The sequence below is a fragment of the Fusarium oxysporum genome, chromosome 5, assembly GCF_000149955.1.
Source record: "Fusarium oxysporum f. sp. lycopersici 4287 chromosome 5, whole genome shotgun sequence".
Lineage (NCBI taxonomy): Eukaryota > Fungi > Ascomycota > Sordariomycetes > Hypocreales > Nectriaceae > Fusarium > Fusarium oxysporum.
This window is the reverse complement of record NC_030990.1, coordinates 3,033,980-3,053,862: the sequence shown is the minus strand read 5'-3', so window position 1 is coordinate 3,053,862 and position 19,883 is coordinate 3,033,980. Positions and strand designations below refer to the sequence as shown.

At 48.1% G+C, this 19,883-nt stretch overlaps 5 protein-coding genes across 6 annotated transcripts in view; 4 read left to right on the top strand and 1 right to left on the bottom strand.

Annotated features, from left to right (window-relative positions):
- The window catches only part of FOXG_02054 (uncharacterized protein), a gene marked incomplete at its 3' end in the record, with an annotated part of 1,506 nt that extends 559 nt beyond the window's left edge, over positions 1-947 (bottom strand). The window contains exon 1 of the mRNA XM_018379281.1: positions 300-947. Within this exon, the coding sequence (XP_018235312.1) occupies positions 300-738 (439 nt within the window). The 5' untranslated portion in view covers positions 739-947. The remainder of the gene's footprint in view (positions 1-299) is intronic.
- A 390-nt stretch (positions 948-1,337) lies between these two features.
- On the top strand, positions 1,338-2,340 carry FOXG_02053 (uncharacterized protein; the record flags this gene model as incomplete). The annotated part of the gene is made up of 3 exons (XM_018379280.1): positions 1,338-1,474; positions 1,714-1,753; positions 2,020-2,340. The coding sequence occupies 3 exons, from the start codon at positions 1,338-1,340 to the stop codon at positions 2,338-2,340; spliced, it is 498 nt and encodes a 165-aa protein (XP_018235311.1).
- A 1,774-nt stretch (positions 2,341-4,114) lies between these two features.
- Positions 4,115-9,324, top strand: FOXG_02052 (ATP-binding cassette, subfamily B (MDR/TAP), member 1). 2 transcript variants are annotated; one of them, XM_018379278.1, is made up of 6 exons: positions 4,115-5,601; positions 5,724-5,881; positions 6,002-6,620; positions 6,735-7,301; positions 7,357-8,142; positions 8,275-9,324. In XM_018379278.1, exons 1-6 carry the CDS (start codon positions 4,560-4,562, stop codon positions 9,150-9,152), a joined length of 4,050 nt encoding a protein of 1,349 aa, XP_018235309.1. In that variant the 5' UTR covers positions 4,115-4,559; the 3' UTR covers positions 9,153-9,324. The 2 variants fall into 2 exon arrangements, with proteins under 2 accessions (XP_018235309.1, XP_018235310.1); XM_018379279.1 differs by having other exon boundaries at positions 7,357-9,324.
- Positions 9,325-11,569: 2,245 nt separating this feature from the next.
- On the top strand, positions 11,570-14,377 carry FOXG_02051 (uncharacterized protein). Its single transcript, XM_018379277.1, has 2 exons — positions 11,570-12,952; positions 13,007-14,377. The coding sequence occupies exons 1-2, from the start codon at positions 12,476-12,478 to the stop codon at positions 13,598-13,600; spliced, it is 1,071 nt and encodes a 356-aa protein (XP_018235308.1). The 5' UTR covers positions 11,570-12,475; the 3' UTR covers positions 13,601-14,377.
- A 3,338-nt stretch (positions 14,378-17,715) lies between these two features.
- The window catches only part of FOXG_02050 (uncharacterized protein), a 2,906-nt gene continuing 738 nt past the window's right edge, over positions 17,716-19,883 (top strand). The window contains exon 1 of the mRNA XM_018379276.1: positions 17,716-19,877. Within this exon, the coding sequence (XP_018235307.1) occupies positions 18,958-19,877 (920 nt within the window). The 5' untranslated portion in view covers positions 17,716-18,957. The remainder of the gene's footprint in view (positions 19,878-19,883) is intronic.

Below are 19,883 nucleotides of genomic sequence, written 5' to 3'. Positions count from 1 at the left end.
AGCCCAGTATCCTGCTGCGGCTCCTCCTGCGGCACCACTCCAGAACCCGGGTCTCCAAGTGTCAGATTGCGAAGAAGGCTTAGAACCGGGATATGGAGGTGGAGGGTCATCGCCGTCAGGACCCCATCCGGGACCCCATCCTCCGGAGGACCATCCGTCGCGACGGCGTCGTGGTCGGTTAGAGTTGCCACCAGCCTCTTGTGCTCTGTAACACGCTGAGTAAATGATCCAGCCGAGAATAGCAACGAAAATAATCGTGAAGAGTAGAGCCCCCCAGTCAGTACCACCTCTGCCGTCACTAAACCATCCTCCGTTGGCGATATTTGGATAACGGCGTTCGCCCTTCCTTGTCAAGGCAACTCTGTATTCAACACCGCAACTACCCTTCAGAACATAGGGGTCGTCGGGAGAGTTATAACCCTCACAGATCACATCCGTCGTGACAAGCTTGAGCTCCTCTGGAAGCGAGGCAGTACAGCTCCATTGAATATCCTCATCACCCCAGCCGGAGCCTTCATTGGTGCAGCGCATCACATCGATGTCGTAAAGTTCACAGAGCGCCTTCTTGGAGACACAGCGCAGTTGGGGGATAGCGCCAACACGGCGATGATTCGTCATGGCTCCATTACCGCGGAGGGTGAGAGATCGCACATCGGAAAGCTTGATGGCATCCTTGGGGCGGGCAGCCAGCGCAAAAGCCGGCAGTGCAAGTAGCCAGGCGAGAGAGCCAGGTATCATGATGTTTTGGGGGCTATGACGCTATAGGGTCGACTATACGAACTCTGTGTGCGAGCCTGTGCCCGTATGCTTATCGCGAGATTCTGGTATGGCGAGTATGGTGAGGTTTTGGAAGTGATGGGAGTTTAGTTTTATCTTGGACAGAAGGAGACGTGTTAAGTTGGACACGTGCCGTGGCGATAAGAAGTCTAAAGATGGGCTTGAATGAGATGATGTGGCGATCGTTGTAGTAAGCTCTGATGATTTGTTCAGAGTCTCTGGTAGCATCCAATGAAAAGACGAATAGACGATTGTTGCCTAAGGCTTGAAGTAGCTGTCATGGGAGCAAGGATGGCCAAACTCGTTATTGACAGCTATAGAGAGCCCTGGCTTCCTGGGGATAGCAATACATTTTTGTTCTCATGAGTCTAGTGTACTCCATTCTCTCGCTGACCTGAACCTACAAGGTTGCCATCATGACATCCAATTTGTCCTAATCGAAGCCCCGGGTAAGCATCATTTGTTCGAGAGGACTCCGGTTATAGCAACATAAAGGCAGTGTCGAGTAAAATAGAAGACCATTAAGTAATACGTTTTCTGTTGCGTTCTGCATAGTAATAATGCACAAAGTCCATTACGGTAAATCACATCTGCTTCATCTAGTACTGGTCCTCGGAGTGAGGGCTTCGAGACATACATCCAATATCGAGCGGCGGCAAAACCGGCAAAACGTCTACAGCAATACAATCATAGCATCGTAAGCCAGTATTCAATATTTCTCTACTCAATTCAAAGGTCATTCATGTCGTGCTACTGTTCCATCTTTGAGATCATGGTCCGCATAATGCAGGTTTCAAGCTTCGACAAAAATTGGGGTTATTGTTCAGGTTTTATGGGATTATAACCTCAGTTCTGTATCTTTAAAATTTCAGAATTAGATAAATATCTATCTACTCTATTACTGTAATACCGAATCAATTTGCACTCTGTAAACAGCGTCCTGCAAGAAACTACTTCACATACCATCAGCTCCAGGGTGGGTGCGATTCTAGCAGGGAGCATCCTCGTTTATCGCCCCATAACCATGAAACAAGTCCTTTATGCGAAACTGTGGAACCTCACCTAAACTTAGGTAGGCATTACAAAAATATTATTCTGGATGCCCTGGGAAGCAAGAAAACCTTAGACCTTGAGATAGGATGTCGAAGATAAACTGACTAAAGGCCCCCCAACTTTATGCTAACTTAAGTAAATATTTTTATCATTTAGGGTTGAAGTCTTTAGTTTTCTTGTCTCCTCTAGAGTTGTCATCAACCTGATGGTTACAGCGGCACAATACAAGCACTGTCATGCTTCGTCTCACACGAATACCCCTTGAGAACACTCGATAGAACGGCCATGGGGTCAACTCGAATGCACCCGTCGTTGTGTACAAGTCAATTCGAAACACCTACTAGTTATGAAGTCAAGGTTGGAAAAATCTCATTTGATAACAGCGGCAGCAGGATGCATTGCGCTGGCACAAGTCCCCGAGCAAGGATGCTGATAACACATGGCCTAGGATGCAAGATCCTTCGCTCGACTACGTCTAACGTCAGTCCTGCACAGGACGTAGAGGTTTAAAATACTCTGTACCCTCATGCAGATAGAATTCCCAACAACTCAGCCTCCTAGATGATCACCATTGAGGGTGCCATGGCTGACCTTACAAACCGATAGTGATTTGGTGACTTGCAAACTCACTTCAAAGAATGGAGCACAAAATATGAAGTGCACTGCCCAGGCCGGTTCCCACGTTCCACATTATCTGTGCTTTCAACAGGAAGTTGTTCTGTAGTTGATTGGCATTACCGAGTTGCAGCAAGCCATCTTCGCGAATGCGAGAATTGCGAAGCTGTTGGTTATGCCCCATCATCACAACAAGCCACGCAATCTAGATTTTATCGGAATTAGCAACTAACACCAGTAACGGATACGAAAATAAGTTTAATGACCGGGATTCGGACTCGGGAGCTACCGACTACTTCCTAGCTTCATTCTATGCTGACAATCGGGAACCGGCGTCAAGAACTCACCGACCTCCGATGACCACCACCAATATTCAACAGGATTGTAAGTTTACCCGACTCTCCTGAAGAACACATTCGCTATTGAACGAGATTGTTATTGCTCTTCTCATTATTGTGCAGCATACAGATCCATCTGTGTACCAAAGTGCTACCATACTCGAACCTCAATACCTCATCGAGGTGACATGAATCTGATGCACAACGGCTTGTGTATTGCAATGCTTTGCCCCCCTGTGGTACAGCGCTGGGACATTCAAGATCACTCTGGAACCTGTTGCTCGTGCTCACTGACTATGGCTTACCTGACGCTCGAGGCTTGTGGAGTGCCAGTGGTTATTGCGTCCAAGAACTCTTGTTGGATAACACAATACGAAGCGTGCCGAAGTCCCGTGCTTCTTATTTACCCGGCTCCAGTTTCGACTGTCTTTAAAGACTCCGAAGCCTGGAGTAATAAAAGTGAACCGATAGTGGCAGATTGAAGCGAGCCGGGCGCTGTCCGAAAGCAGCAACCGTTTCGACGCCGCAGAAATGCTCCACAGAAGCTCGGTCACCTAACCGCTCTCTGCAACGAATAGTCTGATCGTTGGCTGGCGGGAAAAGGCAGGAGATATGAATGTGGAGCCAAGAGTCACAGTAAGGTAGATAGACGACGAAATATGTTTATTTTATAGAACAATCATCAAGTTACAAGTAAGGCTTTAAAAATATCAAAAGAGCCAGATCGTAGAGAAATATTGAATTCATATAATGATAAATTTAACACTAATAGTATTCGGATACGAACGACTATAATTCCTTGCCTTCTCTTTTCAACCTAACCGGAGTCGAAGAGTGCGAGTAAGCATTGATGCATTTTCGCTCCGTAGGATTACCCACTACGGGTTGTCGGACTACTGCGGGAGTCCGAGGGCAGATCCAATGATTCAAGACAGTTAGAGACAGACAGCCAAAGACAATATACACGGTGAGATGACTCAAACAATCGGTACATATGCAACTTTTTGACCGGGAGGATTGTACAGTCTCCATCGCCACGGGGATCTCTGACTCCCCAAGACATTGGATGCTGAGATCACACACAGATCAGAGATCCCTGTATTGAACCGGCTTACGGGGTCTTGAATACGCCTGAGCATGAGTGACAAGTGACAATGGAACATTCTTCACCAATGATACTCTCCCCTAGGCCCCAATCTGCAAGAACCCCGTATTGGAGTCGCCAATGAATGATTAGCGGATTAGACATTCTTTTAGCTGAAAAGGGAAACGAAGCGTAATCGACCTCTGACCACTGCTAGGTTGTCTATTCCCGGTGCCTTTTTGTGTCCCGCAGGCCGACAGCAAGGTACGCTAAGCCAGTCCAACAGATGGAGCGAGGGTGTGTGGATGTGTTGCCCAAGCTCAGTTATTTAAATAAATTGTCCATTCATCTCGAGTCGCATTTTCTTGTGTTCTCGATCGCGAAATAAAACAGGCCCCTCGCCAGCTGCTTATCACCAACACAGTCCGTACAGACAGGAGACTGCTCGCTCACCTTGGGCCCCATCGTTGCCCGTACTGCAGCGCATTCGACTTCAACTCTCTATGCGAAAATATATGAACACTCAATACGCATGATTCGCTAATCTCGACGACAACCATATCAACTCAACACCTACTGGTGTTTCCTTTTTATCCAAGGGTGTTTCTTCACCCCGCCACTAACTTACTGTACACCTACTCTTCTTGACCACTCACTATACGGGCTGGTTCTCCAAGAGCCACATTATCACCATGACCGAAATTTCGGAAAAGACAGCCGCTGCAACAAGTAGCAGCGATCCCTCGCGACCATCGTCGTCAAGCCACAGCGGGAGTGGTTCAACCGACAAAGATGCAGTTCGCCCACACATGAAATCTTCGAGCGACCCCAACAACGAAAAGCTGGACCTGACAAAGGCCGATTCAGCAGTCGTTGTGCCCCCCAAAGCAGAAAATATCGAGGATCACTATAGACACTTGCCGCCTGACGAAGCCGAGGTATTGCGACGCCAAGTGGTTAGCCCCGAAGTCAAGCAGGGCGTGGCTGTACTATACAGATATGCCTCCCGCAACGACATCTTAATTATTCTAGTTTCTGGTCTTTGCGCCATTGCCGGCGGCGCGGCGCTTCCTCTTATGACCGTTGTCTTCGGAAATCTTCAAGGCGTTTTCCAAGACTTTTTTGTGAATCGTACCTTGACAAGCAGTGCCTTCAACGACAAATTGGTGGAATTCGTTTTGTACTTTGTCTATTTAGGCATTGGCGAATTCATTGTCGTATACATTTCGACTGTTGGGTTTATTTGGACCGGAGAGCACATCGCTGGAAAGATTAGGTCTCATTACCTTGAAAGCTGCTTAAGACAAAACATCGGTTTCTTCGATCAAATTGGCGCAGGCGAAGTGGTCACAAGAATTACGTCCGACACGAATCTCATCCAAGATGGCATCTCGGAGAAGGTGTCTCTCACTCTTGCAGCTGTGGCTACATTCGTCTCGGCCTTCATCATCGGTTTCATCAAGTACTGGAAACTGACCCTGATCCTTTTTTCCACCGTCATTGCTCTCCTGATCAACATGGGCGGTGGTTCGTCCTTCATATTAAAATATAATCGACAAAGTCTTGAAGCCTATGCTCATGGAGGAAGTCTTGCAGACGAGGTCATCAGTTCTATTCGAAACGCTGTCGCATTCGGGACGCAGGAACGCCTTGCCAGGCAATATGACGCCCATCTCAAGAATGCGGAATACTTTGGGTTCCGTGTCAAAGGCGCTGTCGCTTGTATGATTGCAGGTATGTGTTTCTCCAGGGTGTTGAAGATGCATGCGAATGGCTTCCACCACAATCCAGCCATCTTCCACCAAATCCTCAAATTTTCAAGTACCTTGTACAGAATAAATCTCTAATCAATTCAGGCATGATGCTGGTCCTGTACCTCAACTATGGTCTGGCCTTTTGGCAAGGTAGCAAGATGCTTGTAGATGGTGAAACTTCACTTTCTAACATCCTTACTATCCTCATGGCCGTGATGATTGGAGCCTTTAACCTAGGCAACGTTGCCCCTAACATTCAGGTATGTTCCTCCCAGCTCTCCCCAGCCCCCTAGCTCTTATTTGCGGCCTTTGCTGTCGGCAGTTTGCGTCTTTGGATATATACCACCTATGTACTATTTGGAAGCTAATATTATTCGCAGGCTTTTACGAATGCAGTTGCTGCTGCTGCCAAGATCTTCAATACAATCGATCGTGTTTCTCCCCTCGATTCCTCTAGCAATGAGGGCGAGAAGCTCGAGAATATTCAGGGCTCTATCCGGCTCTCGAAAATCAAACACATCTACCCGTCTCGCCCGGAAGTCACGGTTATGGATGATGTGAGTCTCGAAATCCCGGCCGGCAAGGTGACGGCTCTTGTTGGGGCCTCAGGCTCGGGCAAATCGACGATTGTGGGCTTGGTTGAACGGTTCTACGATCCTGTGCAAGGCACAGTTTACCTGGATGGGCACGATATCTCAAAGCTTAATCTCCGATGGCTACGACAGCAAATGGCTCTTGTCAGCCAGGAACCTACACTCTTTGGCACTACTATCTTTAACAACATTCGTCACGGTTTGATCGGCACCAAGCATGAAGAGGCGAGCGAGGAAAAACAGCGTGAGCTGGTTATTGAAGCAGCCAAGAAGGCAAACGCGCATGACTTTGTTTCTTCCCTTCCCGAAAAATACGAAACCAACGTTGGAGAACGAGGATTTCTCCTCTCAGGTGGCCAGAAGCAGCGTATTGCTATCGCTCGTGCCATCGTTTCTGATCCCAAGAGTAAGTATACCGACGGGAGATAAAACTTGAGATCTTGAACTAAAGTCCAAGAGACTTAAAGTTTATCCCCCCCTCTTTGTGTCGTCCGCATTTCTTGAACTAACATGGTTCCAGTTCTCCTCCTCGACGAAGCAACAAGTGCTCTCGATACCAAGTCGGAGGGTGTTGTGCAAGCTGCGCTTGAGAACGCTTCCGAGGGTCGCACAACCATCACCATTGCTCATCGCCTTTCAACTATTAGGGATGCCCACAACATCGTTGTGATGTCCAACGGTCGTATTGTCGAACAGGGTACTCACAACGAACTTCTAGAGAACAAGGGTCCATATTCAAAGCTCGTTTCGGCACAGAAAATTGCCGCTGCTGAGACGATGACCCCTGAGGAGCAAGCTGCTATTGATGAGAAGGAGGTATCACTTATGCGGAAGATGACGAGCGAGAAACAGGCTGCAATTATCGCTGACCCTAACGATGACATCGCAGCCAGGCTGGACCGCACAAGCACCACAAAATCCGCATCGAGTCTGGCTCTTCAAGGTCGCAAAGCCGAGGCCGAACAAAAGTATGGCTTGTGGATACTTATCAAACTCATCGCGTCTTTCAACAAAAGGGAATGGGGATTTATGATTACGGGACTCATATTCTCCGCTATATGTGGAGGAGGCAATCCTACTCAAGCTGGTACACGTTCTAACTATCTTTTTCGAGTAACTCATCATGGCTAATTCTGTTCCAGTTTTCTTTGCTAAGCAGATCACGACTCTGTCAGTGCCTGTAACAGACCAGAACCGTCACCAAATCAAGAAAGATTCTGATTTCTGGAGCGCTATGTATCTCATGCTCGCCTTTGTTCAGTTGTTTGCATTCATTATTCAGGGTGTCTTGTTTGCGAAATGTTCTGAGCGACTAGTCCACAGAGTACGAGACCGAGCTTTCCGAGCCATGCTTCGTCAAGATGTTGCCTTCTTTGACCGCGATGAGAACACTGCAGGAGCACTCACTTCATTTCTTTCGACTGAAACAACTCACGTTGCTGGACTGAGTGGCGTGACTCTGGGCACGCTGTTAATGGTTGGCACGACACTCATCGCTGCCATTGTTCTATCCCTAGCAATTCAGTGGAAGCTTTCACTCGTGTGTATCTCATTGATCCCCGTCCTCTTGGGATGTGGCTTTTTCCGCTTCTGGATCCTCGCGAAATTTCAGCACCGCGCTAAGGCTGCCTATGACAGCTCTGCCGGGTTTGCCTCCGAGGCAATATCCGCCATCCGAACCGTCGCCTCACTGACGAGGGAAGAAGATGTCTTAAAAACCTACAGAGATTCTCTTGCCGTACAGCAACGCAAGAGTTTAATCTCGGTCCTCAAGTCCTCAACGCTGTACGCCGCTTTGCAGTCCCTCCTTTTCGCATGCTTCGCAGTCGGCTTCTATTATGGCGGTACCCTCATAGCGAAGTTCGAGTTGAGCATGTTCCAATTCTTTCTCTGCTTTATGGCGATCATTTTCGGCGCCCAATCAGCCGGTGCGTATCAATGAAGATTCAACTCAGCTACCTGATGAATCTGCCCCTATACAGATTCAACCCAGCTATCTGAGGAATCTAGCCCCATACGCCATTCAAGTTCAACACAGCTAACCAATTACAAATTGACAGGTACAATCTTCTCCTTCGCTCCTGACATGGGTAAAGCGCACCACGCTGCCGGAGAACTCAAAAAGTTGTTTGATAGACAGCCCGTGGTTGACACTTGGTCAGATACTGGAGAGCGGTTGTCTCAGGTAGAGGGCACTCTCGAATTCCGTGATGTTCACTTCCGTTATCCTACGAGACCCGAGCAACCTGTTCTGCGTGGGCTGAATCTTGTCGTAAGACCTGGACAGTATATTGCCCTTGTGGGCGCATCAGGCTGCGGAAAGTCTACTACCATTGCACTTTTAGAACGATTCTACGATCCCCTTTCTGGCGGTGTGTTCATCGATGGGCACGAAATCAGTACGCTGAATATAAACGACTATAGATCGCACATTGCACTTGTCAGTCAGGAGCCTACACTTTACCAAGGAACCATCAAGGAAAACATCCTTTTAGGTACCGCACGCGAGGACGTCTCCGATAAGGATGTCGAATTTGCCTGTCGCGAGGCTAATATATACGACTTCATTATCTCACTCCCCGATGGCTTCAACACCATTGTTGGTAGCAAGGGTGCGTTGCTGTCTGGTGGGCAGAAGCAACGTATTGCTATTGCAAGAGCTTTAATCCGAGATCCTAAGATCTTGCTCCTTGATGAAGCGACATCGGCTCTAGACTCTGAGTCGGAACATGTGGTACAGGCAGCGTTGGACAAGGCGGCTAAGGGCCGAACTACCATAGCTGTTGCCCATCGTCTTAGCACTATTCAAAAGGCCGATGTCATTTACGTTTTTGACCAAGGTCGTATCGTTGAGCAAGGAACACATACGGAGTTGATGAAGAAGAAAGGACGTTACGCTGAGTTGGTTAACTTACAGAGCCTCGAGAAGCAGTCGTAGCGAAGAATTTTTCTGCATTGTATTGGCGTTTGGGCGATCTGTTATTAGCAGGGACATCCCTCTCTTGAAGAAAGGAGGATATTTTCTCATTATTGTTTGTAATATTTCTGATGTATACCATCTGATCAATCAACTCTCTTCAAACATTCCAATGCCATACCACTGACATGCGGACTGTGAATGTGTCGTGCATTAATGCATTATCTCCATTAGTGGTTAGACACGGGGGCCTCAGGAAGCAAGAAAAACCTCAGACTTTGAGAATAAACTCATCAAGGAGCCTCCTAAGATCTAAGTAATTTACCTGAGTATTTTTATAATTTAGGATCGATATCCTATGTCTTATTGCCTCCCCTCGAGGGGCAATCGGAGTGCCGCCGCATGGCTATCGTGTGCAACAGTACATCCAAGACAGGGAGGAATAACAGGAAATGAAAACGGGTCTCGAACATGACAGCTGGACGAACCATACTGGGAGTTCTGGAAGACGATGATGGCTGACGGGTACAAACAGCGGATAACGGCATTCTTCACCTACCTATGGTATCTAACATTGTTAGCGGCAGACGCGGCCACAAAGAATCAGTCACTCGTTTACGTTTATGGCCAAACGAACGGTCCGACGGGGGTAGCGGTGAATGTGGTGATTGATGGGTCCCCGACTGTTTGAGACAATCAATGTCTCTGCTAAACTTTAGACATTGCACGGTAGCCAACGGCTGAGAATGCGGGAATGAGAAAACTCGATATTGTCTTGGGGCGAAGCACGAATTGTTGGATGGAAGTTATCTCTGTTATAGTTAGACAAGCTACCAATGAATCGCGTTATTCATTTTTGAGAGTCGCTTGATGATCGGGACGTAACACATCTCGCATCGCATCAGAGGCTAGAGTTTAGCTAGGGCAGGGACTCCTTGGCAGGGGAGCAAAGCTTTTCATTGGAGAGAGCTAAGAAGCCAAGGAAATTACTTTAGGCGTTGCGGAAACCATGCAAGGTACGCGAGAAGCTCTATCGGGTCTCGGTGGAGATTGAGAGGACGCTAGAAGAGTTCAACTTGGTCTCAGGGAGTAAGAAGACTTCCGACCGTTAATCAAGCAGTCAGGGTGCCAAAAAATCTCTAGCCTAAAGGCCTACCAAGTTATAATCAACTCACCTGAGTCTTTTTATCGCTCAGGGGCCTGTCTTAGCTTGAGAACCTGGGAGCAGGCACAGTGGTGGCAGAGAATCGCTGATTAAATCAACATCACCTGAGTAACCGTCAGCGGAGAGAACCATTCCGGCACTGGCCTGAAGCTGACGAGTGCCATCTCAGTTGAAGAAACGAAACATTACGACCGGAATGAAACGAAACGGTGAGAATGAATGAACAATCTTGGAAGTCTTCAGTCGTGTGCATGCACGAACTGAACTTCAACTGACAGACCTGATCGGGAACGGATAGTCCCTCCGCAGCACCCACCCAGCACCCTCCACCCACCAATAAACCTTGGAATGAGGTGATGCCCTGAAGCGATCCTACCTACGCTAGAAATCGGTTGTAGATGCTATTTTTTGCCTTGTCGTGGCTGGATCCATGGTAATGGTGGCTGGTCCGTTATGGGGAAGCGAGATTTGACCCTCCCCTTTTCTAGTCGCCTGTTCCTAAGCCTTGCCGTCTTCAGCTCGATGTCCGTTTCGACCTGGGAATACATGTGGTGTGGGAACATGCATTTTGGCTTGCGAACAGTCAATCGTGTAACCCGGAGAATATGAAAGTGTTGTATCCGTACGTGTGCATGCAATACCGTTCGGAGAATGGAGGTTCCCTCTAGGATGCCGGTAGTAAGCGGGCCGGCTTGAAACAGAATTGAACCCTAGTAACCAAAGAATGTGAATATGGACGCGTAAGGCGCTGAAGGAGGTTTCTCTTCTTCTACAATTGATGTTTTGTGGTTTGTCTGTGTATCAGGAGAGAGTTATCGGAGTGGGTGGCAGTACATGGAGATGGGTGATGGATTATTAGCAGACTTTTCACTATACCCTCCTAAACCGCATCACCGTGCTGCTAGCATTCTTTTAACAATCTCTCTCATTCATTTTGTGTAAACTTCGCATTATTGTCCAGTTACAGTACACACCTTACACTCTAGGTGATACGGTACAGCACGCTGCATCAGGCCCAGTCAATAAACCGTCGCGCTAACAGACACTACTGCAAGCCTCGAAGGAGGGTTTAATTATCCTTGCTATTTCCTGGGTTCAAGCCATGGGCCTCTCTGCTCTTGAATTTGATTGATTCATTGATGCCTGCTCGATCCTGGTCAAAATTGACAAGCATCAAAAGCAAGGCAGGGCCTGGGCTGGAATCGTTTGTCTCCCCTCCGACTTGGCCCGCTAGAGTCAACTTGGCTGTCCTTGTAGGGGTTGTTGCTTTCTTGTCCGGCATCACTGACTCCCATTTCCCGTGATATCCACTTAGAATTCTATACTGGCATCTCTAATCAACTGGTGGGCGCCCTCTTCCTTTCCTTCGTTTTCTTTTTGCTTGCGCAGCCGTTGAGTTACAGACCTCCCTCTACTTCAGGTGCTGTTAGAGCCGCCGTCGATCACTCGTTTCTCGACCCGCCATTCATTCGTTAACTTTCCATCTGTGCTCGCCAACTCCATCACTCCTTTTCGACCTACTCACGACGATCATTTTCAACCCCAGACTCAACTTCAGCTCCAACTGCAACTGCAATATACAGTCACTCGTTCTTTCTTAACATCCTGTTTCTTTTTAATAAGCACTTCTTGGCCACATCGACCGCTACCAGATTTGTGCAAGTCTCGAACACCCAGTAGCAATTCTACGGCCATCTCATCTCCCCCCTGGCAACCAATCCCATCTCGCATTTGGTATATCACGCACCGCATTACACTCATTCTCGACCATCGAGGCTGCAAGAGGACCCCCGCGAACGATTCTCATTTATCAATTGACTTCCCACTCATCGGAAGTGTCATCCGACTTGGAACCTTGCAAATTGCGCCATGCAACGACAACAATAAAGATCCTGCACCGAGAAATTGTTAAATATTGGCATTCGGCACCAATCGATTGACTCACTACCGCTACAACTATCGCTTCAGTGTGTGCTGCACTATCCAATACTGACCTACCACCACCTTTTATCGTGTCAAATTGGGCCCATCGTGGTGAAACACATTCATTCAATCTTGTGATTGTCTGTGCTGCCAATCCACTTAAAGCTGGTACACATCGCCATCAATTCGATTGCTGCACATACTTGGAATACGATTTAATACATCTTTGGCGTCTTTCGCCTCGTCGCTCGTTGCCATGGCTTCATCATCGTGGTCTGCCTCAACAACGACTTGCAGTAGGCCGAACTCCACCAGCTACCGCGCGCCCCGCTTGCGAATAGCATTATCATTTCTCCTACTCTTAGCATGTCTTACTTCTACAGTCCTAGCGGGTACTGAGACATCATCATCTTCACTCCGACATCGACGACACCATGCACTTACGATCAACAGATATGAGCTACACCGACGCAAGGATGAAGATGAAGTCAAGGAAATCGTCAACAAGGAAACCCCTTCCAAAACCGAGGGCAAATCCAAGGCAACAACTGTCACCATTCAACGTGCTGCAAAGACTGCTGCTGCGACAAACACACCTTTACCTGAAGCTTTTGATGGAAATTTGTCAGCCGAGCTTTCGACCACATCAGATAGTAACTGCCCCGCGTTTCTGAATGGAATCCTTTCCGACCCTTCTTACGAAACTTGCTACCCCCTCTCTATGATGCTCCAGGTAAGTTCCAGTCAATGGATGGCAGGCAGGTCATAAATATTGACGAAATCCCAGACGTCCCGTGGCTTCTTTGAAGCTCAGAAGCAGCTCTTGAGCATAGTCCGAGTACTCGATGCAACATGTGCTGCAAACGTCACGTACTGCACTGACTTCTTCGATGCTGCAGCGCGCAACCTCACTGCATCAGAGAACTGCAAGCAAGAATGGGAATCGGGCAACACTATCGTCAAGCAGTTCCTTTATGGCATGAAGGCCTACGAGATGATGTACAAGGCTACCTGTCTTCAAACACCCGAGGATGATATGTATTGTTACGCCAATGCTGTCACAAATACCACGACCGCCGCCAACGCCTACTTCTACTACCTACCGTATAACCTTACATTGCCTGGTAGCACCAACCCCTCATGCAGCTGGTGCATACAAGAAACTATGAACATCTTCCACGCAGCCGCTGAAGACCGTTCTCAACCTGTGGCACTCACCTACGAAAGCGCAGCTCGACAAGTGAACACTCTCTGTGGCCCAGATTTTGTCAATAGCACTTTGCCTCCAGAAGAGACCAACCTGGCGCATATATTTGCCCCGTCATGGGTTGGCTTAGTACTTGCCCTCGGCAGTGCAGCACTAGTCAATGCTGTGTTATAGAATATCGACCCTGAACAGCACCACCTCAGCTATACTTCCTTCACTTCTTCTCAATTTTCGACTATTACTATTTTAATATGTTATGACTACAGATCCATATGCGGGGTTTGTATTTTCTCTTCTGATACGATGCACTTCGCATATCTTCATGACTTGATACCCTTACCAACTTCTGTCCTTTTGTTTGTTGAACCGATTCAACCTCCCAGCCTGCAGGCATGGAAGCAGACCGGCATGCAACACAACATGCTATAATATCATATTACGAGGTTACATAAATAGTTTACTCGTTTTCTGCCAAAGCTGACTTGGCACTTTTTTACTTGGTTTTTTGGAAGGGGTTGATTTGGAATAGCGAGCACAGCCTGGAGTTTCTTCACAGCGGCATTCTGGTTGGGCATAGTGGGTTTATTGTTTTTTTCTCCTGGGTTCAATGGATGAGCGGGTTTGGGACATGATAGATCGGAGAACTTCAAAAGCGTGACGGACTCCAAATGGGAGACGGTGGGACATGGTATCTGTGTATTACTTAGAGGAACCACGAGGACTGAGCACCCTGCTGCTAATGGTCAGTATATTGAGCACGTTTTGTTAGATGTACGAAGCTCAGTGAACAACTTAGAGGAATATAGGCAGATGGAACAGACATATGCAGATGGAATAGAGACCCAAGATGCCCTATCATGCCTCATTTTTGTATCTTGATCACTTCCCCTCGCTATTCAACCGGGCTCGGTTGTGGACGTGCGAAGCCATAAGCTACACATGGGCGTTCACACGCAATCAGATCTGCTCCTCCGTCCAGCCTAATGTTGCATACAACAAACTGGACAAGTAGCTGGCCAACTCCTAGCGCTGACGGCTGAACTATCTCATCTTGCAAAGGGTCGGCCAGATCTTACGACGATTTTTACAAGGTAGCGGCCGAGATATCTTTTCCCAGTACATGATAACCTAAAATCACAATTGAGATATTGCAAACGAATATGGAAGCTAACAAAGTAATAGTGTTGGTGATCCAAGGGGGATAACTCAGCACCACCTCTCATGGTAAGGGGTTTGTTGTCAAGCTAACTATAATGAAGCAGTTATTTCGTTTCAGTTTTTGAATGGATAGATCTTAAAGGGTTCATCAGATCATTTGGGAAGGTGCCAGACCAAGCTGTAAGCGAGCACCATCAATGCTGGGTAGAGGAGGTCTTATAGCAATGGCTATCAGTCTCTTGTTCGCTGATAAAGCCCAAACATGCATGTGAAGTGCAGTAGAGACTAGCACGGTCACTGGCCGACTTTATTGGATTAGAGCTCGTCTTCAAGCTGTTGTGGAACGTAGCCAAGCTTGATGGTAAGCCGCAGTAAGGGGATGGTGTTAATGTGAAACTGTTCCAAGGCCATGGAACTGGATGTGCACGCATGCATGCAAGAAAAGACGACGCTTCAATAACATATGGTGTCGTCTTGGCATGTACTTCAGTTAAAATATGGTGTTTACTGTTGAATGTCTGAATGTTGAGATGTATGACGTGCGGCCCTGCCAATAATATCTGGGTATATAACGAGAACGGACGGTCATTTCCCAACATACAGAAGAAGAACAAGGAAACCATTCCTCAATGCTCTATCATTGAGCCGTTTCGTGGGTGATATGCCATTATGAAACAAGCCCAGATAGCAGGATTTCTTGGTGCTCATGATGTGCTATCACCAACGAGGTGCATTCCCCTTCAAGCGTAGGAGCCAATCGCAGGCTAGCTCTGACGGACAAGCTGCAGGGTGGTCAATTAAGCTCACAACGACTTGTCAATTTTTCAATCTGATTGTTTAGGTCTGTTGTGTGTCGAAGACTTGGTTGAAGGTCCGAGCCCGTGTCCGTACAAAAGAGTCTGCTAGCCTGTAGCCACGGAGATGGCGTCTTGGTTCGCGTATCTCAACGAATAATATTGTGCATCATGCTGTGACCGAAATGTAGCCAGCAGGATTGAAAGTTCAAAGCTGAATGGCGTGGAAATGACGAATTACCAGACGCGTCCTAGCTTGCTTGTTTGCCCACGCTCCGGGTCCGTGGAGCACCATATCCATGGATCGAGCAGACGATACCTATCACTGTACATCACCGATATGTGTTTCTAACATGATGGAAGCCATTGGGGAGGAGGCGGAGGTAAGTTGCCGGTTTTCATTTTGAGGTTATAGTTTTTGATGGCCAATGACGATGAGCGTTGTACTTCAAAGGGAGAAAGGAACCTTTAGCCCCACGTCTAACTTGAGGAGTGGAGGCGATTGTGTTGGCATCTTGGATCGGTGAGTGCTGATAGAATGCTCGTATGTAGTAATTTCACAGGTTTGGCTCTCGCCACTCAGACGACATGCATGCCTCGTTGCGGGGAGGGCGAGAACCTAGTTCCGGATATGCATGTGCAGTCAGCAGGCTTAGTTCAATGTAACAATATCGTCCCTGCAGAGAAACTTGTCAGCAATGTTAAAATAGCTTGAGATTTCTGCTCAAGGCGCCCAGGTTGTTATACTGCATGTCGACGCACATATCTGCGCTACAAATACAGCGTCGAACTCAGCTTATGTACATACCAGAAGTGAATGACTGCCACGAATAAGAGACCTCCGGGGGAGCTCCCGTCGAAGAGGCCAATGAAAGTTATTCCCGTTGAAGAAACGGTACGGAACGCAGTACAAGGGAAGCCAGCCTGGGTTGTTACCATGATCTCAACAAAGCCTGACGAAGCGCGGTGGCGCTGAAACTCAGTTCAAGTCCATGCACTCAAAGATTAAAAAGCAATTTGACCTGGCCAGCATGTTGACTCGTTACCTTTCGAAATGCTGAACGGGATACAAATGGTCGGTATTCGACATAGACGTCGCCAGAAGAGCCGAGAGCCTGCTTCATCACTTTGATAGCAGAAGGAAAGAGGTTTGTAAGTAAGAAGCTCAACGGCACGGATACTAAAACTCAAGATAGATGTAATCAACGACTCCAGTCTTTGACTGCTGGTGTGGACGGGTGACAGTTGACAGGTTGCTGGCTAAGGGAAGAGATGCTAGGTATTTACCTTAATTAGACATTAAAGAGTCTAACAAGCATGGTTGAGATTCCTCGATAAGATGCAACTTGCCGATCTCCCTTCTGACTTTCTTTATTCGGTTTCTTCGATCCAAGTAAGGTATTAGGTAGCTTACCCGAGCTTGGGAAGGGCACAGACCTAAATCGATCTTGTTGACATCTTGTCCCCGTGGGTGCCTTTAGCCAGCCAGATTCAGCCCTGGAACATCCTTTAAGCTACCTGAGGTTAGCAAACCAAACTAAGGGATGCGATTCACGATATTTCCATCCACTGATCTCCATCCCCCTGTGTGTTTCTGCTGCCCTACAGGGAATGCAATGCTTCGATGATCGACCCACTCAAGGTCCACATATACCCATCATGAGCTGGCGTGCGATGCCCGCTTGAGAGCCAAGATCCCAGACTGGCACTTTGCTGGCGGAGGCTGCATTTGTTAGCGTGCACTCAAGATCGAGTAGCTTGAGAGTTCATAAATACAATGATTTCAAAGATGGCCTATGACAGAGAACGTTTGCGCGACCACAACTACGACAACGCAGTGGACAGGAGAGTCCAGAGTATCTATACACCAAGTCATGCCCTCGATACCGATCTGTTTCCCCGGCCGATACTTGGTGATTTGCATAAGCCCCGTGCTTTTTAGGCCTCTTTTAATACTTGTAGATGCGCGAGTGCTTGGTACGTAACATGCAGGCCTCTATCTGCGGCCGCATGGCGGGTCAAAATTCCCTTGCAAGCATCCATCCGCTCAACTCACTCACCTACATGCCGACCTACCTAGTTGCTTTTACTGCATTTAACGACGCAATTTTTTCTTATTACATACTTTACCTGACCATGGGTGCTCCATTTGCACCTCGTGCCTAGTATTGGCTGTGATCCGAGGCCAGGTAGCGGGAGGCGAGTGCTAATGGGTGCTTTTTGGTTTTTATGCCCAAGACTTTTTCATGTCTGTTGGTAGGCCAGGCAATGGCAAATATTTATTAATAATCCCACCTCCCCCTGTCATACTCAATAATCTCTAGCTTTTCTTGCCATCACCTGAGAACTTGTGCTTGCGAGGTCTCATTTTGTACTATATCTTCAACTGCCACCGGTCAGCCCTTTTGTTTTCTGACATCCGCATTTGGCAATTGTCGAAATCGACGATTTTGGGTTTGATCTTACAAGGCATACATACTGCTGGGTGGCTTTCGTTTCAGTTTTTTCCGATTTATTGCCTCTCAAAGCTCAACAATATCTCTTCTGCCATTGGTCCTCCGCCAACAATACACAGGCGGGAATATTGGTTGCTTCCTGGTTCTCCAGTGCTTGGGAGTTTCCTTCGTTTTGACTTTTGCCTCAGCCGTCTGAAACCTTTGGACTCGAACCATTTTATTCCGCTCTCGACTGAGGCTGGAACGGCTTTACGCTTAGGGTCGTCGTCCCTTCAGCTACTTCACCTCCGGGTCCTTGTTTTCTATTCCATAGGCATGGTGTTTGCATTGTGACGCTAAACAGCTCTATACCCTCGCGTTCTGACCTATATTTATTCACCCGCACGATAGCGTTGCTATCCTTTTCCCTCACGCAAAGTCTCGCGTTCTCTAGAGCCGTCATATTCCCCGTTAGAACCAGGCTTAGCAGAGACCAAATCCGGCTTCTTTGTGGGTGTGGCTGCGAGCTCGCCCACATCCCTTACGTTTTCCATCAATACACAGCAGAAATACGGCTGCCCACGGCCTCTCATTCTACAGCCCTCTTCCTCCAAGTCTTTTACTGCATATGAGCCTGTATTTCCTTTGCTACCTCTGTCTTCAACCCGGACATTGTTGTGGGCTTGGCCGAGATTCTCCCGCTACCCCCGGCCGTTGGCCAGCCTGCTAGTCTCATCCAAAGAAAGGCTTTAATCGATCTGAGTCAATAGCGTCCTTTCAGACCGCTAGGAGTCCATTGAGGCTACACGCCTTTGACTACACCAGCCTTCATCCACTCCCCCCATCGTCTATCTGGTCAGTGGAACCGCCCGCATTCCGTCTTACAGCCGGCTCCCTGGAAGTAGTGGACTATTGGGCCCTTCCCGCTCTTTTCTTCCCTTTGGCTTGGCTGATCCTATTCTCTTATTGGACGCTACCGAAAGGGTTCTGTACTGAGTACCTGGGTATAAGTTAGCTGTTGATGCAACCGATCTAAGCCGCCACTGATCCTCCACTAATAAGCTCGACACTGGCGTCTCTCTTTCCCATCCATCTATGTTGATGGTAGTCCTTCCTGACTGCACCGGAATATTCCACAACGTTCATGTCTCTAACAGCTGTCGAGACCGCCGCGCGAACATCACAGCGGCTGAACGCGATGCCACAGACCATGCCGGAGGCCATGCCACATCCACACCCGACGACAATAATGAATTGGGCACCGGACACACATCATCCTCCTCGGGGTCCAGCTCGCTCTCACTATGACCAACACCTGTATTCTCCGGTGGGCCTACTCACCGTAGGGCCCGATCATCGTCGTCCTTCACAGCTGCAGCATCATCAACACCCGCGAACTGGCCATGTTTACCAACTGAATGAGATGCCGGGCTCTGTGCCTCAAAACCAACCTCATCATCCTCTTCATCCACCACCTGGGCTATATGCTACTGATCCTACAGCTGGACAGCAAGCCCGTCCACCGCAAGCTCCATCTACCTTACGTCTACGGAATAGCGAAATGCTGGACCACGTGCAAGGCCACCATCCAGTATATGCGCCGAGACTGCACTCGGTGTCAGAGGATCAACCGCCCGCCTTCGTACATGGCCAGCATAGACCATCAATCGATATGTGTGCCGTTCCTCCCTTTACAGAGTATCACTTCAATCCGGCTGCTACAACCAATGGTGGGCCGCCTCATTCGAATAGTCCTATGGTATCTCCAACTGAACCGAGGCCTGATCATATGAAGATACCCGATATTCTTACCACTGGCGAGGGAAGTGGCGGTAGGATGAGCGCGAACAATCGCTCAGGCGATGTTCGCTTTAGGCTCCAGATACGGCAGCAACCAATTGCGGCTCGATCATGCGGATTCGGGGAGAGAGACCGGAGAGTAATCGATCCGCCGCCAATCGTTCAGCTTCTCATTGAAGGTGCCAATCTCACGAAAGAGGAGACAGTAAAACATCTGCGCTATCCCCAATACGTGATGAGCTGCTCTATATACGATGAATCTGGGTCCCG